Source organism: Colletotrichum phormii (genome assembly GCF_030913505.1).
Source record: "Colletotrichum phormii strain CBS 102054 chromosome Unknown BDP81scaffold_7, whole genome shotgun sequence".
Classification (NCBI taxonomy): Eukaryota; Fungi; Ascomycota; class Sordariomycetes; order Glomerellales; family Glomerellaceae; genus Colletotrichum; species Colletotrichum phormii.
Window position 1 is genome coordinate 453,308 of NW_026851449.1, and position 23,961 is coordinate 477,268.

At 53.2% G+C, this 23,961-nt stretch overlaps 11 protein-coding genes across 11 annotated transcripts; 5 read left to right on the forward strand and 6 right to left on the reverse strand.

Annotated features, from left to right (window-relative positions):
* Nucleotides 1-1,299: 1,299 nt before the first annotated feature.
* Nucleotides 1,300-3,185, forward strand: BDP81DRAFT_315827 (ubiquitin carboxyl-terminal hydrolase; the record flags this gene model as incomplete). The annotated part of the gene is made up of 6 exons (XM_060584120.1): nt 1,300-1,384; nt 1,458-1,694; nt 1,744-1,854; nt 1,959-2,746; nt 2,799-2,994; nt 3,049-3,185. 6 exons carry the CDS (start codon nt 1,300-1,302, stop codon nt 3,183-3,185), a joined length of 1,554 nt encoding a protein of 517 aa, XP_060446713.1.
* A 20-nt stretch (nt 3,186-3,205) lies between these two features.
* On the reverse strand, nt 3,206-5,048 carry BDP81DRAFT_345867 (putative N6-adenine methyltransferase-domain-containing protein). Its single transcript, XM_060586107.1, has 5 exons — nt 4,744-5,048; nt 4,472-4,640; nt 4,241-4,357; nt 3,975-4,164; nt 3,206-3,893 (listed from the first exon to the last, which is right to left on the reverse strand). Exons 1-5 carry the CDS (start codon nt 4,773-4,775, stop codon nt 3,664-3,666), a joined length of 738 nt encoding a protein of 245 aa, XP_060446714.1. The 5' UTR covers nt 4,776-5,048; the 3' UTR covers nt 3,206-3,663.
* A 51-nt stretch (nt 5,049-5,099) lies between these two features.
* On the reverse strand, nt 5,100-6,839 carry BDP81DRAFT_424187 (NAD dependent epimerase/dehydratase). Its single transcript, XM_060590122.1, has 8 exons — nt 6,609-6,839; nt 6,536-6,549; nt 6,418-6,480; nt 6,270-6,364; nt 6,116-6,207; nt 5,761-6,061; nt 5,375-5,710; nt 5,100-5,319 (listed from the first exon to the last, which is right to left on the reverse strand). The coding sequence occupies exons 1-8, from the start codon at nt 6,734-6,736 to the stop codon at nt 5,221-5,223; spliced, it is 1,128 nt and encodes a 375-aa protein (XP_060446715.1). The 5' UTR covers nt 6,737-6,839; the 3' UTR covers nt 5,100-5,220.
* A 310-nt stretch (nt 6,840-7,149) lies between these two features.
* Nucleotides 7,150-8,779, forward strand: BDP81DRAFT_201964 (PCI domain-containing protein). The gene is made up of 3 exons (XM_060582551.1): nt 7,150-7,556; nt 7,615-7,850; nt 7,917-8,779. Exons 1-3 carry the CDS (start codon nt 7,289-7,291, stop codon nt 8,556-8,558), a joined length of 1,146 nt encoding a protein of 381 aa, XP_060446716.1. The 5' UTR covers nt 7,150-7,288; the 3' UTR covers nt 8,559-8,779.
* Nucleotides 8,780-8,843: 64 nt separating this feature from the next.
* On the reverse strand, nt 8,844-10,915 carry BDP81DRAFT_459867 (Gaa1-like protein; the record flags this gene model as incomplete). The annotated part of the gene is made up of 4 exons (XM_060593588.1): nt 8,844-9,323; nt 9,388-10,501; nt 10,570-10,819; nt 10,900-10,915. 4 exons carry the CDS (start codon nt 10,913-10,915, stop codon nt 8,844-8,846), a joined length of 1,860 nt encoding a protein of 619 aa, XP_060446717.1.
* A 481-nt stretch (nt 10,916-11,396) lies between these two features.
* On the forward strand, nt 11,397-11,924 carry BDP81DRAFT_316163 (zinc finger-containing protein; the record flags this gene model as incomplete). The annotated part of the gene is made up of 3 exons (XM_060584152.1): nt 11,397-11,446; nt 11,523-11,702; nt 11,789-11,924. 3 exons carry the CDS (start codon nt 11,397-11,399, stop codon nt 11,922-11,924), a joined length of 366 nt encoding a protein of 121 aa, XP_060446718.1.
* Nucleotides 11,925-12,158: 234 nt separating this feature from the next.
* On the reverse strand, nt 12,159-13,022 carry BDP81DRAFT_392740 (DASH complex subunit Dam1-domain-containing protein; the record flags this gene model as incomplete). Its single annotated transcript, XM_060587743.1, has 4 exons — nt 12,159-12,375; nt 12,441-12,498; nt 12,562-12,628; nt 12,690-13,022. The coding sequence occupies 4 exons, from the start codon at nt 13,020-13,022 to the stop codon at nt 12,159-12,161; spliced, it is 675 nt and encodes a 224-aa protein (XP_060446719.1).
* Nucleotides 13,023-15,314: 2,292 nt separating this feature from the next.
* BDP81DRAFT_316738 (phosphatidylinositol transfer protein CSR1) lies at nt 15,315-16,917 on the forward strand (the record flags this gene model as incomplete). The annotated part of the gene is made up of 4 exons (XM_060584193.1): nt 15,315-16,073; nt 16,123-16,164; nt 16,221-16,320; nt 16,373-16,917. The coding sequence occupies 4 exons, from the start codon at nt 15,315-15,317 to the stop codon at nt 16,915-16,917; spliced, it is 1,446 nt and encodes a 481-aa protein (XP_060446720.1).
* Nucleotides 16,918-17,239: 322 nt separating this feature from the next.
* On the reverse strand, nt 17,240-18,033 carry BDP81DRAFT_424201 (HIT-like domain-containing protein). The gene is made up of 4 exons (XM_060590123.1): nt 17,802-18,033; nt 17,618-17,700; nt 17,489-17,557; nt 17,240-17,412 (listed from the first exon to the last, which is right to left on the reverse strand). Exons 1-4 carry the CDS (start codon nt 17,845-17,847, stop codon nt 17,272-17,274), a joined length of 339 nt encoding a protein of 112 aa, XP_060446721.1. The 5' UTR covers nt 17,848-18,033; the 3' UTR covers nt 17,240-17,271.
* Nucleotides 18,034-18,592: 559 nt separating this feature from the next.
* On the forward strand, nt 18,593-20,008 carry BDP81DRAFT_371453 (ran-interacting Mog1 protein). The gene is made up of 2 exons (XM_060586628.1): nt 18,593-19,062; nt 19,172-20,008. Exons 1-2 carry the CDS (start codon nt 18,986-18,988, stop codon nt 19,695-19,697), a joined length of 603 nt encoding a protein of 200 aa, XP_060446722.1. The 5' UTR covers nt 18,593-18,985; the 3' UTR covers nt 19,698-20,008.
* Nucleotides 20,009-21,655: 1,647 nt separating this feature from the next.
* BDP81DRAFT_480228 (SprT-like family-domain-containing protein) lies at nt 21,656-23,921 on the reverse strand. Its single transcript, XM_060594918.1, has 2 exons — nt 22,917-23,921; nt 21,656-22,864 (listed from the first exon to the last, which is right to left on the reverse strand). Exons 1-2 carry the CDS (start codon nt 23,753-23,755, stop codon nt 21,781-21,783), a joined length of 1,923 nt encoding a protein of 640 aa, XP_060446723.1. The 5' UTR covers nt 23,756-23,921; the 3' UTR covers nt 21,656-21,780.
* Between the last annotated feature and the right edge of the window lie 40 nt (nt 23,922-23,961).

Consider the following 23,961-nt stretch of genomic DNA (forward strand, 5'->3'; position numbering starts at 1 on the left):
TCTTGGTGCGAGTCAGATGGGCGATATGTCTTGTCCCGGGTGTGGTTGAGGAAATTGGCCGTCTTAGTCACAAGGCAGCGTTGCGATTACATGGGGAAAGCACGCTGAAGACAAGACCCCGCATGTTCCTTAAGGTAAGGTATGCGACAGAGAAATAGCCGCGACGTGACGCTGGGCATCCAATTTGGCGAATAGAACAAGTTGGTGCTACATGTACGTGAAGACGCAATGGAGGGGCAATTGAAGATGCCGAGGTTGAACAAAATGCGCTTTCCGTTAGGTAGGTGGGTAGGTACTTTGAGGCTCGAGACGGCTCCCGTCAGCGGCTTACGTCAGCAATACGATGCAATCGAGAAGACGGAAGTCCACTGAATCCCATCAGTGACAGTGACAGTGACCTCACTGATTTCCAATAATGCGCCGGAGAGGGTCCTGCTACAGCCCCACTTAAAAGTGCTCCGAGGTCCTGTGGGAATTCAGGGGCATAGGGGACTATCGGTAGGCGGATAGGTAAGCAAAAGTTGTTATCGATAAGATACAGACCCCGATCAGGTGCCGATAAGACTGGATTTACTGCCTGTTGGCCACTGGCGCCACGGAATCTACCCGTCTGTGCACCCAGCGCCAGCTCCAACATTTGCAACTTCCAGGGATTGTTTGTAAGGCCTTTGGAACTGTGCCTTCCCGACGATCCTGAATCACTTTGCTCTTTGCGCATGAAATCTGTCGCAGTCTGGAGCCTCTGATTCTTTTTTCTACTTCTGCACAACCAACTTTGGGCTCTTCCAAGGCTGCGACTTGGAAGCGACAACCCGCGCGGACCTTCTCGATCTTCGGCTTGCGCCATCCACCAAAGCTCACCCACCCGCCCACTCTCTGGGGAGCTTCAACACCGGCGCGAAATCGCTCCTTCCGACAGTCCAAACACCCTCTACTTTGCTCAGCATCACTGGCTCGGCTTTTCTAACCGGTAAATTTCACTCTTACTCTGTATTCCCACCTCTTGTATTCTAATTGACCCATTCATTACGACGAATTCGCGGCTAATGGTGAATTTCTAGTAGTATTGTTGCGCTGGACCGACTCCGGCCGTTGCCGATCCGAGATACCTTCCTTCCCCATCGTCGATATCACGAAACTACCTTCTCGGGTTTGGATCACTTTTTGCCTCGGCTTTTTCCCCCATAAGAGGAACATAGCCAGTTTTTTGCTTCTCGGGTGCTCCAAGGCAAGAGCAAATAGGCAAAAGAGCAGGACGACCGACCGCTTAATTAAACAACACCATCCACAGCACACAACATGTCTGCACGACCAACGACGCCGATGTCTCCAAAGACCGCCAAGGTCAAATCACCTCTCCCTGGCACACCGGTCTTTGGCTGCGGTCAGTATACCCCAATTGTTACTTGCTGCGACGGCAGAAATAGCCCAGGGTCAGGCTGACAGGATACAAACAGAACACATACAGCAGCTGTTCACCCGGTCCACGGAGGGCATAACCCAGTGTGTCCACCACTACAAGATGATCCTCAAGAACATCTTTGAGCAGACACCCGTTGTTCCGCAAACGTTCAAGAACTCCGACGGTCAGGTCATGACATCTCTCACATCCAACTACCTCTGTCTACAATGCTCCGCCATTGTCAATGAGGGCGATCGTCTCAAGCACGGCACAAAGAAGCAGCATCGCTTCTGTATGTGGCCCATTACCGAAACAAACGTGAATCTCCTAACAAAGTTTAGACGTCGACTCAAGGAGTGGTGCCCTCTACTGCCAGATATGTGATGACCTAGTCTGGGACCCCACTCTCGAGGAGCTTCGAGTTCGCAAGATGGGAACCGGGACTTTCTCCAGTAAGTTGTCTTCACTCATCACCTCGAAGCTCAAACCATGACTTTCGTGGCACCTCCTTTCTTTGACTCCCAGCTGCCTGACCACATGCTGAGGAACATTCCAGACCGCAAAAGAAAGCACGATGAGATGTTCTCAGATGGTGTAAAGGATAGCACTGCAAGCAACCCAGGCTATATCTCCAACAACACCACCACTGCCTCTTGCAAGGCCAATGGTCTGCGTGGAATCTACAACGCCGGAGCAACATGCTACCAGAACGTAGTGCTGCAGAGCTTCCTCCACAACCCCCTCCTGCGCAACTTCTACCTCAGCGACGGCCATCAGAGCACTGATTGCCAGCTGACAAACTGCCTCAGCTGTGCCATGGACGACATGTTCCAGGACTTCTATGCTGTTGAGAATACTAATGGATTCACGGCGGCTAGTATTCTGTCTGGATTCTGGATCTCAGAGAAGAAGGCGTTTGAGAACCTGGTCACTACTAAGGAGCAGGACGCTCACGAGTTCTTCCAATTCCTTGCTGAGGAGCTGCACGAGCGAAACGGAGATGGTAAGCGTCCCGAGACTGGAAGCGAGCACATGTGCAACTGCATCATCCACCAAACATTCTACGGCAAGCTCCAGACTGGCACTACTTGCCAGAACTGCGGAGGCGTCACGAATGCGGTCCAGTCATTCCTGGATCTCAGTCTCGGACTGGAGAACCTCTCCCACAAGAGAAAGAAGGGTGGCCAGAAGGTGCCCAGTCTGACTCTGCAGGAATGCTTGGACGAGGAGTACGTCAAGTCAGACAAGTGCGAGTACCGGTGCCACAACTGCAGCTCAATGCAGCAGGCGAAGAGAGCAACCAGCATTAAGCGTCTGCCAAATGTTCTCGCGATACAACTCAAGGTATGTCTAATGGCCTGATTAGAGCTTGCCGCCGGCTAACAACCGTGACCAGCGATTCGAGTACAAGCAGGGCCGCCATGACCGCGCATCGAAGATCGAGACGGTGGTTAACTTTCCCCTTCAGCTCAACATGCTGCCATATACTACGAGAGGTAGAGGCGCGGACCCCAAGGACGCCTTTGAGCTCGGAAGATCTTGCACGTACGACCTCCTTAGCGTGGTTGTCCACGTCGGCGAGATTGACACGGGTGAGTTGACATATAACGAACCAATTTGAATACTCATACTAATCGAGCACCCAGGCCACTACGTATCATACTGCCGCGTAGGCGACCAATGGTTCAAGTTCAACGACCATAAGGTCGAGATGGCGACAAAATCCGACGTCATGAGCGCTCAACCCTATCTGCTCTTCTACATTATTCGTTCACTTTCGTAACCTCGTACCGAGAGAGAGAGAGAGAGAGAGAGAGAGAGAGAGAACGAAACGTCTCATGCCAAGCATTGTAAGATATTAATGCCACCAGGTCAAAGGAGATGTACGCGGTGGCGCCGCCGAAAGTATGTCAAACGGGAAGGGGCCAAGGGGCGCTTTGGAATGGCGAAGGGGATGGGCGACGGAGGATCAAGCATCTTGTCGGCGTTGGAAATAAACGTGGGTAATGCATCATCTTGGGCCCTTTGGCAAGGCAAAACACAAAATCCGCATTTTGGATGGCAATCCAAGAAAGGGGCCATCATTGTATAGAACAGCGATCAAGCGTATGTACTTTCTATTGAAATCTCGCAAAACCAAAAAAAAACACATTTGCCCAATTTGGTCCTCATCAGGGCCAGTCTATCATTGTGAAGCTAGCTAAGGTGAATGGAAGGCTGCGTCGCCAGGGTATTCTTTCTATCTGAAGTATTCCCCCCTTTTAGTTTGCATCCCCCTCCCGCCACGTCCAGCCATCGCACTCAAAGCCCGCATAACAGCAAAACTGGTTGCTGAGCCCTCGGGAGTGCGTCGGCTCGTACGTGGCCGTCCTGACGCCGAGGGGCTTGTACACCTTGAGCACGATTTCCGACATGCGTTCGCCGGTGCTGACGATGACGCGGCCCTTTTCGGCGGCGTCGGGCTTCATCATCCACCGGACCGACATGGCGGCTGGATATCATGTAAATATCAGCATGGAGCGACTCTTTGGGTAAGGGCAGGCAGGGGGTTTCTGCATGACTGTGGGCTTACTCTTGGTCTGGCAGTCCTCACTGAGGAAGGGCGGGTCGATGATGATGCGGTCTACGGCACCCTTGAGCTCGCCCGGGAGCTTAAAGGGCTGCGCAAAGTCGTACCAGACGAATTCGGGGAAGACGTTGAAGCGGTTGTCGTGCTCCAGCAGAAAGACCTTTGGCCGGGCCTCGTTCTCGTCCCGCGCAGTCTGTGTGGCCAAGCAGTCAGTCGATAAATCATCCCAGGCTACGGCGTGATCGCCCGCCATGTTAAGCCCAACTTACCAGGATATTATGCAGAGCAACAAACACACTAGGCGTGGACACAATCGCAATCGTCGTGTCCGCATCAGCGCCCTCGAGAAGCCGCCTGGCGTAGAAATCCGCCGTCTCGTCAGAGTACTAAGTGATATCCCAGTTAGACATTTGCAATTCCAGAAAACCTGCAAAAAAAGAAAAAGACAAGGCATCCGATGTCCCATATCAGATGGGAGTTGAGTTGAGTCCCGTCCGTACCCAGAATTGCGACTTGTTCCAGTCCTCCATGAACGCCGCCATGGATATCGGCGCCTTCTTGGCCGCCTTTGCCTCGGCTAGCTCCTGCAGCCTCTCAAACTCCTTTTGGCGGGCATCCTCCTCAGCCTTGAATTCAGCAAGCGCTGCCAACGCGTGCGAGGAGAGAGTACTTTGCGGCGCAAGAAAAGTGTCAGTCTTTGTGTTACTCGGTCGGTGGAGAATGGGGTGTAAATTTTTTCTGGGCTCATGAGGGGGAAGGGTTCATGGCTTACAGAGGTTCGTCTTCGCTGTCTGAGATACTCATCTTGGCTGTTCCTTTTTGAGATCAGAAAAATGCTGGATTTTTTGTTTGACAAGGAAAATAAAATTCCACGCGAAAATCAGCCGCCAACAAAGAAAGATTTTGAGATAACGACTGCAGTGACCAAGAGGTTTAAAAAATTGTAAGAGGAAGAATGAGTCGTAATGTCAGGTGAAAAGGACTGCTAGGTCTGTGTCAAGGACCCAGTTTGAACCGTCAGAAACTACACTGTTTCAACGAATCAGCTTTGGCATTGCAGACATCCCAACTAATGCCAACACAACGGAGCATAAGCCACCACTAGAGAAGCGTCGCACGTTTAAGAGATGGTATTCAAACTGTACATGGATTCCTCGACTTTTGCAACTCTGTCTAGCTGACTACTTATATACACTCTAAACGACTTGCTTGCCCAGAATCAATCCCCTCCAACAAATGAAACCCAGGCTTACTGGTCGTCAAGAACGTGCAGGTACTTGCGCTCCTCCTTCTTCTCCTTCTCTGTTGCAGGGGGCAGGTCGTAGAAGTTGGCACTGCGGAAACCTTGCTATAAGGAAGTTAGTACAAGTTGCTGTTGTAGAGATAATTGCGAGCATCCTTACCAGGTAGTGGTATGTGAACTTGCTAATGTCACCGGGCTCGATGCCGAGGTCCTTGAATGTCTTGGCCGTCTCGTCAATCTCCTGGTCAATAAATTCACGCTCAACCTCGTCGGCAGACATAGTGTGCCACCAAAGATACTTGTTCAGGAGACCGGCGATAGGCTTGAGGACAGCCTTGGGGAGGTTGATGTGGCGGCGCTTCTTGAAGATTTCACGGTCGGCAAACTCGGCAATCTCGGCCATCGAGTACTCGTTGGGACCGTAAAGCTCGTAGGTCTGACCTGCTGTGCTATCGTCGTAGAGCATGACCTCAAGAGCCTGGCCAACATCGATGGACTGCAACTGTTAGGCCTCGTGTAGGGTAGACGTCATCACAGATAGCTTACGTGGACAGGTCTGAATCTCTCCTGCATGTTGTTGGCAGTGAAGAGGTTCATGACGTTGGCGAGCTTCAAGAGGAGGTTGTCTTCGAAACCGAAGACGGGTGCCGGCCTCACGATGGTGGTCTCGGGGTAGATGCTGCGAGCGACCTGCTCACCACGGGCCTTGGTGCGGAAGAACTCGGATGTCGACTCCAGGTTGGCGTTGTAACTGGAGACGTGGATAAAGCGATCGACATCGTACTTGGCAACAGCCTCAGCTATCCGCTCGGTTCCCTCGACATGGACATCCTCGAGGGAGTAGTTCCTAGGCGATTTCTTAGCCATCGATCTTTAAGTGCCCCTCGCTTTGTGAACCTACTTGGTGGGGTAGTCGCGGCCGACCAGGTTGTAGACAACATCGGAATGTCTGACGCTCTCCTCGATCGATTGGGTGTTGTAGAGGTCGTACTCCTATAGCCATCTCATTAGTCCCTGCTGGACTACAATCCACCGCATCGGAAGGGAGACCATACAAGGAAGACAACTCGGCCAAGGTCACCAGAGACCTTCAAGTGGCGCTTGGCCATCTCCTCGCGGAAAGGAATGACAACAGTGCATCCTTGGCGAGCTATTGTACTCGGTCAGAATTGCAGCAGCGATTCGTGGAGTGTATATTCGTACCGAGCCTGTTCACGATGTACCGTCCAACCTGTCCCGTTGCGCCGAAAACCGTCGCAGTGTGTCCTATACTTCGATCTTAGACAAAAGTTCCGTCGTCGACTGTTCGATCAATGCATACCACCAAGAGAGTGTCTAAATTCAGAACCGAGTCAGATACAGCCCATAGAAACGCAATTGATTGGTATGCCTACCTTCCGCCCTGGGTTCGCAGGATGGGCTTGCCGGTACGGGTAATGGCAACATCGGAGATGGGCCTGCTTCTCAAGGCATTGTGCGCGACCTTCTGGGTCGACCGCACGGCGGTTTGAAAGGAGGCCATTTTCGGATATCGAGGCTGCAACAGATAAGTGCGGTGGCCTCTCAATTGACTCGCAACTGAACGCTTCTTGACCTGCCGAAAGCTCCAAAGTCGCGAGCTTCATCCAGAATCCCGGACGGAAGGTGAGCGGGTCACGTGGAAAGCAAGTGCACGGCCCATTCCATGGTCATAGGATCGGAAAAACAACCATTGGTTATCGTGTCCCAGAGCGGGTCTCGACCAGAAGCATCCGAATCGGTGCTGCGCTACGTACCTCTCTACCTTAGCTGACTGACCAGGCTGCTAGCTAGCCGCGTTATGTGCATCGCCCCTCAGGAGCTGCTACTACTGCTGCTGCTTGCATTCATCAACACATTCACACAACCACCAGACGAACTCCCCGGCATTTTCCACGACGAAAGTCCGCTCCCGAGCCTCAATCCTCCTGACTCTGAAGCTGCTATCTGAGGAAAGAACTGCCACTTGGTCTTTCTTTCACGATTCTGTCGTCATCCTCAACCCCTCCGAAGCTCACACCCACCGACCGAGCCCCAAACTCGACCTCCCACCAAAATGAGCGCCGACGCAATTCCCGACTTCCTGGCGGAGCAGCGCGACGAGGCCCCCGAGGAACTCCAGCACCTTGTTCTGGAGTTTGAGAACTACTGGGAGAGGAAACTCTGGCACCAGCTTACCGATGCCCTCGGCCAGTTCTTCAGTCACCCGGGCAGCAAGCCCCAGCGGCTTTCCTTCTACAAGGTCTTCATCCTCAAGTTTGCGGATAAGATCAACCAGCTTAAGCTTGTCGACCTGGCCTTGAAGGCTGCTACGGAATGCTCTGGTAAGGCATAGTTATACAAGCGTGTGGAGCGGTCTGGGAACTGACGAGGTCTTGATAGATGACGAGGAGCGCCTTACATTCCTCCAAGGAGTCGCAAAGAAGGTGGACAACGAGAACTCACAGGATGCCCTTGTATATGCTTCCGTTGCGGTGGCCAGAGTAAAGTTGGATCTGGAGGATATGGATGGTGCCCGCAAGGACCTCGACACAGCCGAGAGAATACTGGACAGCTTCGACTCCGTTGAGACGATTGTCCACGCAGCGTTCTACGATGCGAACGCCAACTACTACCAGGTAAGCTCGTTGCCCAACTTTTCGAGGGAAGTATAGGACAATTGCTGATATGGTTTCTAAATCCAGCGTAAGATGGAGTTCGCAGCCTACTACCGCAACGCCCTTCTCTACCTCGCCTGCATCGACATCAACTCCCTCACACCCCAGGAGCGACACAGGAGAGCGCTGCACCTCAGCATCGCCGCATTAGTCTCCGACACCATCTACAACTTTGGTGAGCTGCTGCTGCACCCTGTCCTCGACGCTCTCAAGGGCACACAGGATGAGTGGTTCCGCGACCTCCTCTTCGCCTTCAACCGCGGCGACCTCCAGGGCTTCGAGGCTCTCTCGGCTCGCATGCGGGCCAAGCCGTTGCTCGCCGAGAACGCCGGCCACCTCCGTCAGAAGATCTACCTCGCATCCCTCACCGAGGCCGTCTTCCGCCGGCCGCCCCACGACCGCGCCATGTCCTTCGCCGATATCGCTCAGGAGACTAAGGTTCGCCCCAACGAGATCGAGCACCTCATCATGAAGGCCCTGAGCCTGGGTCTGCTGCGCGGCAACATTGACCAGGTCGACGAGGTAGCGCACATCACTTGGGTCCAGCCCAAGGTGCTCGATATGAAGCAGATTGGCAACATGCGCCAGCGGCTGCTCGACTGGGACTCGCAAGTCAACCAGCTCGGTAACTGGATCGAGACTGCCGGCGGCGACGTGTGGGCGGCTTAGTGGACAAGCAGAGGATACCAGGTTTATGGGCGGAAAGGGAAAAGTATGCCTGTAATAAAGGTCTACGGTGGCTAGGGGGAGACCAATGTACACCACTAGACTTAGAAGAGGAATGGAAATCGGCCTCCAAAAAAGGGCCGTTATGATTTTGATGACAATGCTACTGCCCCTTTTCCGATGCGCTAATTCCAAAGCTCAAGACGTTTTTTTTACAATTGTCGTTCCCTAGACTACGCCAGGAATAATGCTGTCAGAGAGACTACGTGACCAAACTCACTTGGTATATCATAAACTTTTTGACTTGGCCGTGGGCTGTCCAAGCACAATGACGGACCCCATGAGCCACGCTGGCCACCACACACCCCAGATGATGACAGGCGTATACATGCCCCAGACATCCCAACCGAAAGCCGCTTCCTTTAGGACCTCGCCAATGCTGATGTTAAAGTACGACGAGACAAAGTACAGCGCCGCGGTCGGGGAGGCGAGCTGGAGAATGGCGGCACAGGCCCAGCGGACGGCAGCGTGGTTTGGCCACGGCCGCATGAAGGACAGCGGGCTGGCCATGACGCCGACGAGGAAGGCGAGTGAGAAGTTGAGGGTCGCCAAAGCCGAGAGGAACATGCCGAGCAAGAGGAGGGAGAAGGACTTGACCAGCTGGTATTGCTGGACCGTGGGGTTGTAGGTGGAGGTGAGGAGCGAGGAGATGAAAAAGGGGAGGGCGCAGTTGGTAAGGGCGAAGGCTGTGTATACTCCGGCAAGCATCTGTGTGGGGTGGAGAGTGAGCATTTGTATCTGTTTGAACTGAGGTGGGTGGGAAAGAGCTTACGTTTGCAGGCATGTGATTAAAGATGTACAATGGCACGACGCCGAGAAATTGGCAAACGGCTACGAGACCCAGAGGAAGAAACAAGTCGCGTTCTACGGCGGGAACAGAAGGTGACGGTGTGCTTGTGCCCTTTGCCGTTTCGAGTACCTCCTGAGACGTAGTACCGTCATTCTCCGATTTCGCCGTCGTGCTGGCCGGAGCTGACGGCTGGTCCTGATGGCCACTCTTCACCCAGAGGGAGATTGCGGTGATGGTGAAGCTGGCGGCCAGAATCATGGCACTCGGTAGATACGTGCCGATGCTCACGAACCTCTCCTTGTGCATGAGAAGGTAGAAGAAGAAGCTCTGATGGAGGTGTTCGAGGAGGTTGTTCAAACTGCGGAATGTTCCTTCAACAAGGCGACCCATCCCCATCTCATCGTGCCACCCTTCGCCAAATGGTTGCAGAGTGACGGCGTCGACGTGATAGGGGATGAAGCTGCTGTGGGGACCAGAGGCGTGGCCGAGCCCCTGATTTAACATACCGCGGAGCATCGTTAGGAGTCGGTCCCGGTACTTGTCAGAGTGTGACCACATCTCCTGAATGGCGGTGCCCATGCCCATCTGGCCACCCGCGATATTGACGACGGAGTTTATGAGGTCCAGATTGGGGAGCTGGCCGTTGATACCGTCGTAGATGATGTGAATAGACTCGAAGCGGTGTTCTTGGGGGTAGTCGATTGCGATGGCGCCCTGCAAAGCGCCGGATTTGAGTGGAAGCGAATTCACACGGGAAGAGTCGTGCGAGTCGTGGTATGCGTCGACCCAAGCCTGGGTGCCCGTCCTACTGTCCGGAGGAATGACAAGGATGATATCCTTGGACCATAATGACCACCGCTTGAAGTACCTCGCCAGTGTCAGCGCCAGCGGAAGGCCGTTCTGGTTGAACTTGTCGTCGACCGTCTTCCAGGCCGCGATGAGCACAATCGCCTCCGTGGCATCGCCGCGAGGAGCTTGAAGAATGGCGTATATGTTTTCTCCAGTGTATACGTCGCCGGCGGATTCGTATGTGTAGTTTTGGCGGCCGACCTTCAAGCCAACGCTCTTGAGGATGCCTTCGAGCTTGTCGTTAATTCTGTGATACCCCATTGATTAGCCAAAGATACAATACTGCCGCGAAGGCAACATTGTGGTGCGCCCTACTCGTAATTGGACTTGTCTCTGACGGAGTTGACCTCATGCTTATACGCCCGCAACACATGCTGATCACTTCCCCCGAAATACGTGTGCACTTGGCCCGGAAGCAGCGCATTCTCGGAAATGTAGGTTCGTCGAGAATAGTCGCTTAGAGGCAAGAGAAACAGCCATGCGATTCCGCCTAAAATGCATGCTAACGAGATGTAGGGCGGGAGCTTGAGGATGCGCGGATCGCGACGCAACGACAATGCCGAAGCTAGATAGATGCGATGCCAGGTCAGCTACAACATAGCCAAGAGCAGAGGAGGGATCAAGGGGTTCCTTGTGTATCCTCACATATTAGTCGCGACATGACGGAGACTGTTCTTCTGCAGCTCCCGGAAGCTGCGCAATCGCACAGTTAGGTCGTCTTTGCTGTGCGGTGACTTTCCGTAAGGACAACCGTCATCTTCAAAGATGGGTTGTAAGGGCGTCCCGGGGGTGGAGGCAGTGATCGAGGTACGTAGTACAAGTGACAGGAGTGCCCATATATTCAATTATCCGGGCGCGTCCCCTCGCGTTCCATTCCCGACTTTAGCTCAAGCCTCGGGCGATTCTATCCGCCAGGTACCTAGACTTTTTAGTGGACCCAGGAGCACGGAGGCACTAATCCCCGTCACCTGTGAGCGGTGAAGCAACTTTTCTGTGGCTCACCACCAGAATTCTGCCCCGCCATCGCCATCTCGAGTATCAATTTTGGGATTCTGCCACCCTCCCCAATCGATTCCCGACGCAACTACGACAACTCACATACCATAAGCGCTTTCTCTCGTCGTATTCGGCGAACCGGCAAAATGGGTGTCACCAACAAGAAAACCTTGACCAAGACACGCAGAAAGACAAGGTAAGGAATTTTGCAGGAGCAAACCACGGTCAAAAATTCGCATCCGTCTCTCGGTTCCTAACAAATCATACTACAGGGATGTCGATCAGATCAAGGCCGACTTGCGCTCGCCGCGCCACCTCCAACGTTTCACGGGATCAAAAGCGAAGGAGGATCTTCCGGGATTGGGTCAACACTATTGTGTCGAATGCGCCAAATGGTTTGAGACCGAGGTCAGCCTCGTGGGCCACCGTAAAGCAAAGCCTCACAAGCGCAGGTTCGTCTTCTCATACACCGCTACGCCTTCAACTGGCCTATCCATGCTCTTGTCCGTTGCGGCCCCGCTAACCTAGACATTTCCAGGGTCAAGCAGCTGAAGGAGGAACCGTATACCCAGAAAGAGGCAGAGGCCGTCGTTGGCATTCGTACAGACGACAAAGGTCCCAACAAGGATGGCCCCGAGAAGGCCCTCGACCAGGAGATCGAGATGGAGACCTGAGATGTGTCTGCCTCTTGCCAATAAGTCTACCGTGGCTCCAGAGTAGACGCTAGATGATACCCTTTCACGACATAATGTACTGGACTTTCCATCACCCCTTTCTCGTTACAGCACCCTGAAGGGCCGTGGTCGGGAAGTTGAGATCCAGCTTATGATGGCTCGGGGCGTGGACAAGTAAGCGGCAGCGATGTTGCTAGTAGTAAAGTTTCACAGAGGGCGTTTGTTGAAGTACTTTCATCGGACGCCACGACCGCGTGGTCTGACGATACCAGTACCCCGACCTCTCGTTGTCTCGGAGCCTCCGCGGCCTCCCGCGCGACCGCGCGTTGTGCCTCCACGTGTAGCAGGTGCCGGCACGCGGGAACCTCCAGTAGCGGTGCTGGGGGTCTTGTATTTCGGGGTTGATTTGGATGCTGCGGGTGGGTTCTCGACGAACGAAACGTCGGTGGTCCTGTGAGTGGTTAGCAGGATGCTTGTGAAGCTCCCAACGAGGAAACTTAGGGTATGGATAAGTACATAAAAGTCGTCTCGCCTTCAAAATCATTGCTAGGCTTTTCAAACGCGCGAGGAATACCTGTGAATGTGCATGTTAGAAAAACCGCCAAGGTGGCCACCAGAGATTGTTTGAGGATCATACCTGATCCTGCGGCTGTGTTCATCTCTTCTTGCAGCTTTGCCCTTTTGAAGGACTCTGGAACGGGACCCTTGGGGAGAAAACGTCAGCATGGCTACTGAGCCGGAAAATGCCTGATGGAACAAGGGTACCTCTTGGAAATCAACGCAAAAGGCGTTCATGTTCAAGCCGTACATGAAACTCGCAAACGACTCGCTGAAGCGGGCCAGACTCTCATGCATCAGCTGGAAGTGCATCATGTTGGCCTCGAGGTCGGCCATGGCGTCTGAGAGCTCAGCAAAGGCGGGCTCAAAGGTGTTGAGTGGGAACGACTCGCCGCCGCCGTGGACGCTGTCCCTGGCGGATTCGCGAAAGGAGGATCGCGAGGAAGGGCGCAGGGGCGTGGTCGGGCGCATGGGGGTTGTGGGACGGGAGTTGCGTGTGCGCGAGGCGGATCGCTTTTCGTTTGCATCGTAGTCTGCCATGATGGGCGGTCGGGAATGGGTTGTGCTGTGTGCAATACCTTGCTGGGGAACTCGGTGAAAAAGAGGTCGTCAGATGCGTCGGTGTCGGTGGCAGCTGTTTGTGCAACGCGGGGTGTCGAAGTAAGGTAGTTGTGGGGTATGATGGTGAAATGGAGCTGTGGTTGCTGGTTAATGGAAGTTCAATTGAATGTCAACATCAACAAATGATTTGGTGCCCGACGTCAGGTGTACCGTGTGCTACAAGGCACCTCACGGCTGGTGGACTGTGTTTTTTTTTTTTTTAAATCCTGGCGGGGTTCAATGGAAACTTCCAATGGTATGGCCCCCGCACTCAGCGCAAAACAAAAAACTGCAGCTCAGCACGTGTAGGTGCTGTAAGAACGGCCCGTCATCTCTACAAGACCCCGGCGGACAGCTAGTCATCAGGCGGGATGACGCAAAATTGGGTTTCCTCAGGGCCATCCCTGGTGCTGGGACTTTGGCTGGCAGAGCTGAGATCCCAATTTCTAGGTACTCCGTACTACCTAAAATCCATCGAGCGCGTCTCGCGTAGCTCGGCCCCGAAGTTCCATTACGGATTAAGGTACCTCCATTTAGAACTGGGGGAGTTTCCATGTTCACGTTCGCTCAACTAGGGAGGAGGCGCGCACAGGCAAGGTACCTACCTACCTTGCGTGAGCGTCCCTGCCTCATCGCATCCGACGGGAGGTCGCGTGGCCATTTCTGATGACTTTGGTGGACCTGCTGAAATAAGGAAGGTACGGAACCCGATCCAATACTCGCACTCACACTTCCCTCGCGACCCTAAGCCTCTTCTGAGATACCTTACGCATTCGAATACGTCGTATTTTCCATTGTGCTCGTTTTCCACAGCGTTTATTACGTTCAATACTTTGCGAACCTGAACGACCTGACCCGGCCACCACTGTCCCCATTTCACTGCAAAAGGTTGCGCCCATTCCCCGCTCCCAACGACATCCCACCTCAACCTATACAGTCCTTCCCGGTCTCCTTGCTGAGTCCGCAAAGCTGTCTCCCTCCCACCCCACATCAGCACGATACCTTAGCTCGCCAGCCCAGATTCAAGGTACATTAGGCAAATCCACAGCTGACACCCAGTTACTACAATAAAAGACACAAACTAATAAGGCACCTAAGTATACTCTTGGAAGCTGTGCCAATCCGGCACGCTCGGAAATTGAATATCGCCTGCGTCCACCAACTCCATTAGAAGTTTGGCCAGCATCCTCCAGCGCTCGTCCCGCGCAACGCTGCGCTTTTTGTCCCGGAGCTGTCGTCGTCCTCGTCCAGGCTCCTCCCTCTCGGCCGCGTCTAAGCCTCCCTCAATCCCCGTCGCCCCCGACTTTCCTCTTTACTCAAAGCTCCGTCCGCAACGCTGCCCCTCCGTCGCACATTCACTGCCCACGTAATAGGCCCAGTCTCACTGCTCTATCCGTCATCCTCTCACCTTACTCCGTAAATTACCTTCGGCTGCTTCAACACTCGTCTCGACTTTGTTCCTCTCGTCTTCTCTCTGCATTGTCATTCCTTGGCTGCCAACCGCACAGACGCCTGTTCGTAAACTCCATCAGCCGCGTAACCAAAGTAGGTACCTACCCTAGTCAATCCCCAATCCTCACAACCCCTCCATACCTTAACTCCCCTCCGGCGCATGTCAGCCACCCAGTCTGTCCCTCCCTCCCGTCACTTCAACCTCCGGCGCAAGCCATATTCCGGCCATCCGCGCATCACTCGGCTTGTCTCTTTTCACCTTGCCAAATTTCCTCTCCAGTCCGCCGCCATTTGCCAACGCACTACACTTTGGGATGACCCTGCTGACCCCGTCTCAGCACCACCAATATAGTCCAGAGCATTGACTGACGTCGTCGACTGATGCCGGTCAGTTTGAAACCACAAACCTCGGCTTTGCCTCGAATTTTCACGTTTCCACAAAGCTCCCTCCAGTACACTTCGGGGAGCCGCCTTGCACAACTGCCATTGACTTCGCGATTTGGACGGCAACTCCTAGTCAGACCCTGTGTCCGGAAATTCAACTATCCCTCCAAACCCTCAAATTACAGACGATTCCAACCACTCGGATCACCACAGTCACAGGGCCTCCCCAACCTCAAGAACCCGCGTGTCCTCCTCGAGTCTCGGGTTGACATCGTCCTCTGTTCTGTCGCCGTTGCTCTTGCCTGCGCATACGGCCTGCTTTACCAGCAAACCACCGGTTCCAACCCTGACCCTCAACCAGACACCGAGATCTCAGAACTTCACCCTTCAGACATCATGGCGACGGATATTCCCCCTGGGAGACCGGGCAACCTCACGCCGGAGCAGGAGGACAAGTTGCGCCAACTGTGGAACCTGATTTTGTCCCTGGGAGAGGAAACCAGCACCGCCGCTGCAGACAGCGCGTCTGCGAGCATAGCCCCGAGCGAGACGTCGGCCGCCGAAAAAGGTGACAAGCCCAAGAAGAAGCGCACTTCGCTATTCAGCCGCAAGGACAAGAAAGAGGGCGCCGCGACATCGACCGCTATTCCAGCTGGCATCAAAGAGGATGGTGGTGACAAGTACGGTCAAACGGCCCAGTTCAAAGAGGCTTTGGCCAACCAGAGTCCCGAAGCTTTGCGCGCCACGATATGGTCCATGGTCAAGCATGACCATCCCGATGCTCTTGCCCTGCGATTCCTGAGAGCACGCAAGTGGGACGTTGAGAAAGCTTTCGTCATGATGATCTCCACCATGCACTGGAGATTAACGGAGATGAAGGTTGACGACGAAATCATGAAGAATGGTGAGGCTGGTGCGCTGGAAGCCGCGCAAAATTCCGACCCCAAGATCAAGCAGCTGGGCGAGGACTTCATGACCCAGGCTCGGTCAGGCAAGACCTTCATCCATGGCCTCGATAAGGGAGGACGCCCGATCTGCCAGGTCAGGGTGCGCATGCACAGGCAGGGGGAGCAATGCGAGGAGAGTCTCGAGAAGTATACTGTCTTCTTGATTGAGACAGCTCGTATGGTCCTGGCTCCTCCCGTCGATACTGCGGTAAGTTGATCCGTGTTTTGGTGGTTTGGCTGGTGCTAACGAGACAAAGACAATCGTATTCGATATGACCGGCTTTTCACTGGCAAACATGGTTAGTCACCCCCGTACAACGCGGCTTGGTGAAATATCTTCTTACCATTACTCTAGGACTACGCCCCTGTGAAATTCATGATCAAGTGCTTCGAGGCAAACTACCCCGAATCTCTCGGTGCCGTTTTGGTGCACAAGGCCCCTTGGGTCTTCCAAGGTTTGTTTACCCCATGATTGATCTTCAAGTAACACAGCTAAGCAATGATCAGGTATCTGGAAGATTATCAAGGGCTGGCTGGATCCGGTCGTGGCTGCCAAAGTTCACTTCACCAACAACGTCAAGGAAATGTCAGAGTTCATCGAGCCAAGCCACATCCTCAAGGAGCTCGACGGCCAGGAGAACTGGGACTACAAGTACCTGGAGCCAGTCGCTGGAGAGAATGACAAGATGAAGGATACGACAACAAGAGACGCGCTGCTTTCTGGCAGAGAAGAACTCATCCACGAGTATGAGGAGACAACCATTCAGTGGATCAAAGAGGCCGGAACAGACAAGGAGGCAGCCATCAAGGCACAGCGCGAGGACCTTGCTCGCAAACTCAGGGATGACTACTGGAAGCTCGACCCTTACCTCCGAGCAAAGTGTGTCCTGGATCGGACTGGCGTTATCCAGGACGGTGGCAAGATCGACATGTACTCGAAGGGGGCACCTGCTCCCGTCGCTGCCGCTGCTCCTACGCCGGCTGCCGCCCCCGCCCCTGCGCCAACCAACGGAGCACCCGCGGTCGAGACATCGGCCGATGATGTAGACTAGAGACCGGCTCGACCGGCATCCAATTAGAATCACGAAGGACGTACACGCAGGTTATGAGAATTGGTTGGGTGTAAAGGAGGTTGAAAGAGCCAGGGACGTTGAATTACGGGGAACTGATATCCCTGCTATCGGTTTAAGGGCGGGGGTGTCGAAAATACCACAATTGGCTTCTCTACATCTTGGACTTAATATCCTCAAAGAGGGCCTTGAGCTTGTCCATGTCGGTCGCCTGCTGCGGCCAGCCGACGCCGAGACCCTCGGTCTCATTTGGCTTGGGGATCTCCAATGGGTGTTAGTACGAGAGTATGAGGCGTTGGCGAGAAGTGTTACCATGTGGAAGTGAACCTATGATAATTAGCCATGATGAATAGGAAGGTGGATGAATAAAGGAGGAACACTCACGTGGTCGACGACTTGGTGGGCGATACGGCCATTGTTTTGAAGAATGTTGTAATCGGTGGCACCGGTAGCGGCGACGAGCTTCTTCACAACAGGCTGCGATAACGTAGGGTCAGAGTGAACGGAACACACACACACACGGGGGGCGCGAGAGGTCGAAGGAGAAACTTACGAGAACTTCACTGAGCTGATCGTCGGGAATATCAGACAACTTGGCACCGTGGTGCTTGGGAATGACAAGCTGCGGGGGAACAATGTAAGTCTATAATTACAGGACGTTTACAAGATGGGCAATTCTTACAGCATGGCCGCGGCTGAGGGGGTTGATGTCGAGGAACGCGAGTGTCTTTTCGCTCTCAAAGAGCTTAAAGCAGGGAATCTCGCCTGGAGGGAACAAATGTCAGTTGGTTTCTGCGGTTGCGGGGGTTCGGAGATGTCTTGGGGTTGGAATCAAGTGAGCGGGAATTGGGGGGATAACCACAGACCCTTGATGATCTTGCAAAAGATGCACGAAGCCAGGCTGGAGGTCATGATGGCGTTGGTGAGGTTATGTGTTTGTGAACTGAAAGATTAGACAAGTTGAAAATTGTCGTGTCAATTGCGAGAGGAAAAGGGAGAGGATGATGACCAAGTATGAGCAAAAGGAAGGATTGAAGAGAGATGCGGAGGGCATATGCACCTCAGTGAGGTGAGGGTGGGCGGGGATACGGAAGCTGAGGAAGCTTGTGTGGGGTCCATTCGGCGCGCTACTACTGCGACCGGGGACTGGGAGGGAGGCTCAGGGTACTTGACGAGCAAAAAACCCCCAAAATTTCGGAGTGGGACCTCCTATCGAACTCACCTCTTGCCTTTTACCAGATGTGACCGTTGGATGGCCCAACAGACTCCATTCCACCAATCTTTGGCACACCCTCATCTGGATCACCCAGGTTCGAATTTTTGTTTTTCGCGTTTTTGAACGTCTGCTCGATGGATCCTACTTGTCGCTTTTTCTTTGCGACGGATTTTGCATTGTGCAGTGCCCTTTTTGTAAAGCAGTTATTGAACTGATTGAACAGCGCATCAGCTCGCTGGGCGGCGCGCGCGGCACTGGGAAGAGAGCGACTCGACCAACAGCAGCACAGCGCAGCGCAGCCTGTGGCGCGGAGTTGCTGGAGGAGCTGCTGCAGTCTGCACGAGTGACCTACCTCGAGACCTGATCCCGGGCACCATCGTCGTCATACCCCTCCTTGTGAAGGTGCTGCGCAACGCCAGGTCCTTTTTTTTCTACCCAAGCCGACGTAACCCCACCTTGGAATGACTGAACAGAAACCCTGGTGCTCTCGGCACCTGCAAGCAAGGCAGCCAACATGAGGCAAGGCGGGCGGGCAGTCAGACCAGAAAAGAGTGTAGTTCTTCCTCAAGTGACATTCTCCTACCCATTGCCGTAAACTCTTTTGTGATACCCAGCCCGTCCCGCCCGCATCCTGATTGAATCCCCCGCCAGACCAGCTCCATCAGGTTACATACTGTAAACTTCATCGACCGCAACCTTTGCGCCAGCCCCGTATATATCTTCACAACAACATCGACGAAGAAGCCCATTCTACAAAGGAGGGCAGATTATCCTATCGAAGCAACTGCTTCATTCAGTCACGACAAACCTCCTCCCGTTCCCGAAAGCGACATCATGACCCGATACAAAAGCACCCCCCTCTACGGCGGCGCTCTGGTCAGCGACTTGCCCGACAAGTTCGCCGACGTCAGGTTAGTCTTCTCTCTCTCTCTCTCCATCCATCACCATCCCCCTTGTCCTTCTGGCGAGAGCCTCAAGCAAAGCCTCTGTTCCTTCCAACTGACACACCTACCCGATTAGCAAACTCCGCGAGGTCCCCGACAACCAAGAAGTCTGGATCGACTCGGACGGCTTCACAAGCATAATCTTTGACATCACAGAACGCGTCGGCCCCGCCGGCTCCAGCCCCGAAATCGACGGCCGCGCCCTGACGACGCACCTCGAGGAGCTCGTCGGCGAGGAGGACGTCGACACCGTCAAGGTGTGGAACACCACCGAGACCTCCTTTTCGCGCCTCAGCACCGATATCCCAGCCTACACCCTCATCGCGACGCAGACCCCGCATGTCTCCAAGTCTTCTTCCTCAAGGTCGTCGTCGGCGCCTGATTTTACGGCTATTATTCTTACGCTTGTAAGGCTTGAGAAGGAGTCGACTGATATTTTGGTGACGATTAATGTGCCGCATATCAAGGGCGAGTATGATGAGGCTGATGTTGATTTGGAGCTGGGTAAGCAGGGAAAGTTGATTGGGGATGCGGTTGAGTATGCTGCGCGGATTTGGGAGACGTTCAAGGTCAAGGACTGGACTCTGTTCCAGGAGGTTTGAGAGAGGAGGAGAAGAGGGTTCGATAAAAGGCAAGGGAAGAAGGAAGGGTCATCCCCAGAGTGGAAGACGGATGGAAGTGTTGGGGGAAGATACACACCCCACGAAAAGCAGTTGACAGGTTTGGGTATTCCCCTTTCCCCGCCACGGACGTCAACGCGAGGAAGGAGGATGGTGAAAGTTGACGATGATGCGAGATGATAGCCACGCCATCTCCTAGGTTCTTTAGGTTTTACTGGTTGAATTATTCTATGCCGAGAATTATGATAACTATCAAAAAATTAAAGTGAAGTTTATGATTGTCTATATCCAAACATTCTCCTTTAATTTCTTATTGTTTCGACCACTGTCTACGTGGATATGAAGAGCTATTAGATATTGGGACCATTCTTCATCGATAATTGACTGCTGGGCTGCAGAATATCCGATAGCTAGGCCAGCAAGCCCCAAGTATTGCACTCGTTCTCGAATGTGTCGGCGAAACTACACAGGCAGAAGAAATCCGACTCCGGTGACAATCTAACGCAAAGAGAAACCAGAGAAAATAAAAATTCTCGTCCACTCTCCCTACCAATGTCAACTTTGTCTCTCTCAATCTCCCACGGACTTTGATAAGGGCCCTCCAACCCCGTATTCATAGCTAATCTTGTTCACAAGGTGGAAAAGAATGGCGTCGTCTTCTATACCTCGATAGTCCACCAAACGTCGACCTTAACACTGTGACTGTTGACTACAACACGTAACAATCATCTTGCTTGTGATAGAATGTAAATCTTTCCACGCCCGTGGCCTGTGAAGCTTCCCCGGTCCCGACGTGTGAGGTCGATCTTATCAAAGGAATGCAGGAGTACTTAAACATCTGCCAGATTTCTTCTCAATCCTTTTTTTATTATTATCTAACTTCTGAAGAAAACACGCCCCTGGACTAGAAACTCGTCTTGCTGTCAAGACTTTGAAAAAGTTAACGAGGACAATTTCATATTGATTATTAATACCATTAACGTTGTTTAAGTATCCTTACAGCATCCTAGTGGGTATTCACAGAAGAACAGGAGAGGTGGTTTTTGAGTTGAAACCCCTTCACATTCGACTAGAAATAGAAACATTCAATAGCTATTTTATTTACCCAATAGTTATCTTACTTATGATGGAGAGGCTTGCAGTTGATAACAAGAAAGCACAGTGCTTATCAACGAGTGAGTGTCCTTCTAATACTACCTACGCGATGTTCCCTTTCCCGGCTAGATATGCCACTCACAATCTCTTTATAAACCCAGCACCCAGCCAGTGGGCGGGCGCCATTTATACTCTCCGAGATTGACGTTGGGACAGATCTCGGATTATTCCCAATATGCAGGGAGGCTTGACCTCACCGACAATGATATAACCACTAGCGACCGCAAAGTTGATGGAGTACCTGCTCGTGAAGTTTCAGCTGTGTGGGCCATTTCCTCCAAGACGAGATCTCCCTACGGCAAATAAGTAGCCTTGTCGCGCTCCACCTCCGCGGTCTCCTGGGATGCGTCTTGGTCCATGAGGTAAATGAGCTCGGCGTAGGTCAAGATTGATTTCTTGACGGCTCTTGACAAAAGCTGCAACTCCTTCCTGATGTAGGCACACGCTTCGAGTAACTTCTTCGCGCGGTGCGCTTCCTCCTCCTCGAGCATGGACACGTGCTCTGCGTGCGACTCTTAAGGCATGTTTCTTAAAGAATACACAGAGAGCGAGGGCCTTGGATGAAAGAAGAAGAAGATCGTCGGTAGCACTGGTAAAAATAGAGGCAAGGAAGGTGTTGAGCAGGAGGTTAGTGCCTGGCATGAAACCACTTGGGCATCTATACAACTTCTCACAAACCCATTGGTGGCTCGGCTCTGGGAGTAGCTATGTGCTTGCTCCTATGTCACTTGATGAGCCTAGACAAGTTCACCTTTGTTGATGATGGCATTCTCATGCTTATGATGATGATATTCCAGGCCACGGGGTATAAATTGAGCAACCCACAAGCGGTGGTGATTAACTTTGAAGCAATGCGGGAGAACTACATGGATCCTGCCTAGTTTGAACGCCTATTCCTCATGCCCTCCTCTTACAACGTCAAATCTACCAGCTGAGACCCAATCTTGTTCACATCCGCCTCCGAGTCGGGTGTCGCCCGGGCACTACCACCTCGTTTTGCCCACCGCTCTGCAATGATCTTCATCACCTCCTTCTGTGGACTCCCCAGGTGTTCCTTCTTCACCACCTTCATCTGCTCTTTGAAGAACTGCTGATACTCGGACGGCTTCCCGGCGGCTCTGGGCGTCGGTTTCGTCTGCTTCAACTGCGCCTTGCAGGAGCCACACCTATGGCGCTCCGGGTTGATGCTCTTGGAGTGGCGCTTGTACTCGAGGCCGCATTCGGTGCACTCCCACACGTACTTGAAATCGATCTCGTACGAGTGCTTCGTCGTCACCTCGATGCCCCGATCCCCGAACCGCTGGGAACACTTGGCCGCCCAGATCTTGAATTCTTTGCCGTGCGGGTTGCCAGTGATGCCGTTGACCATGAAGTTGGCCAGGTGGCAGAATTCGTGTGCGACAACATTGAGAAGACGGTTTTCGTCGTCAATGACCTTCTCCGCGAGTTCAATGGAAGCGTGATGCTTGTGTGTGACTGATTTCTCAGACCCGTCGGCGTGCTTGGTGCGGATAGTTTCGCGCCTCCAATTCGCTCTTCCTGCTGTGGTGTTGAGTTTGGCCGACCATTGGATCTTGACTCCTCCTGTGGACTCGGCCAGAGACTGCAGCTTGCCCTGGGTGATGGTTTCGTCAAGTTCCTGGAGGAAGGCCTGCGCGACGTCGTGTTTCCTTTGCTCGAAGGCCTTCTTGCTTTCCTTTCGGTTGGCCGTAGCTGTCTTCTGTTCTTTTGCCTTTTCGGGACTTTTCGTCGGACTTCTTTGGGCAGGAGGCAAGATCAGTTTCTTGGGCGAGTGCTCCTCGTTCCACTCATCCACAAACTCCTGACTCCAAAACATATCCATGCCAGGTCCATGGGGTGTCTTTGGAATACCTGGGAGCTTCTTGGGAGATACCAGCGACTTGCTGGATGGTCTAGGTGGTGTCAATGGTGGGGTTTTTGGTGGAGCGTCATCTTTTCTAGCCTTGCTCTGCTTCTTTGGTGGTTCGGCTGTGCTGCATCATGGTGTCAGTATGGTCATAATGCCACTTACGAGACGGCTCTTACATGTCTAGCCGGCGAAGAGTATCCGCCATATCGTCAGTGAGATCTACGATCGCTGACTGTGGCCGTGTCGTTTTCTTCCCAGGTACAATCTCGGTGCTTCGCTCCTTCGGTTTGGTGATTTGTCGAGACCTGCTTTGACTGGATGGCTTGGGTTTTGGGAAGTTGCCTTCTGGTGCAGGTTTCGCGACTGGCTGGTGCTCCTTCTGTCTCGGTGCGGTTGTCTCCTGACTGCGGCCCGATACTGGACCACGAGCCCTCGAGGCCGTAGAGTCATTGCCAAAGAGTGTCGGGGTACTATCGTCCTCGAACTCTGATGCGGAGTCCCCAAAGAATTCAGATATGTCGGCCTCGGTAATCTCGGTCTGCTCGTTCGTGCTACCGTCTGATTCGTCGTCTGACTTTGATGATGAATTCCCCGTTGGCGTTGCGTCCCGACTTCTAACACGCAGCTCCCTCACGCCAACGCGGGGCGCCTCTTTGGATTTGTTAGGAACATCGAAGAGGTTCTGGCCTTCGTTTCTCGACGAAAAAGTCCCGAATGGTCTCAACAAGGGGTTGTCTGCCTTTCCACCAAGCTTTCGACGTCGGACTGTCGGCGGCGCAGCCTTGACTGCTGGTTTCCCGACACCGGAGTCTTTCAACTTCGCTTCATTCCACTGAAGAGCTTCCTCTTCGAGCTGTCTCGACGGTGAAGCATCGTCGTCACTATCAATGCTGGTGGTCGTTGTCTGTGCAGGTGCTTTCGTCGGCCGGCGAAATTGTTTACTTCTCTGCAGGACGGCATCTAGGTCGGGGAATTCGTCCTCACTGGACGAGGCAAAGTCGATGTACCCGGTCATGATGGTGAAATAATCGTCGCTTATAGTTGTAAGTCAGATTCCCTCTTCAAGTCTGGTTGGCTTGGATGTGGCTTGACATTGCCAGAAAGTATTGCAGAGCCGCCTTGTAGATCGGTGCATGTCTCTTCGTTGCGAGGGGCAACCGTTCGCTGGAAGTGGAATGGCCATTCTGGAAGATTGCCCAATCAAGCTGGTGGAGGACGGTT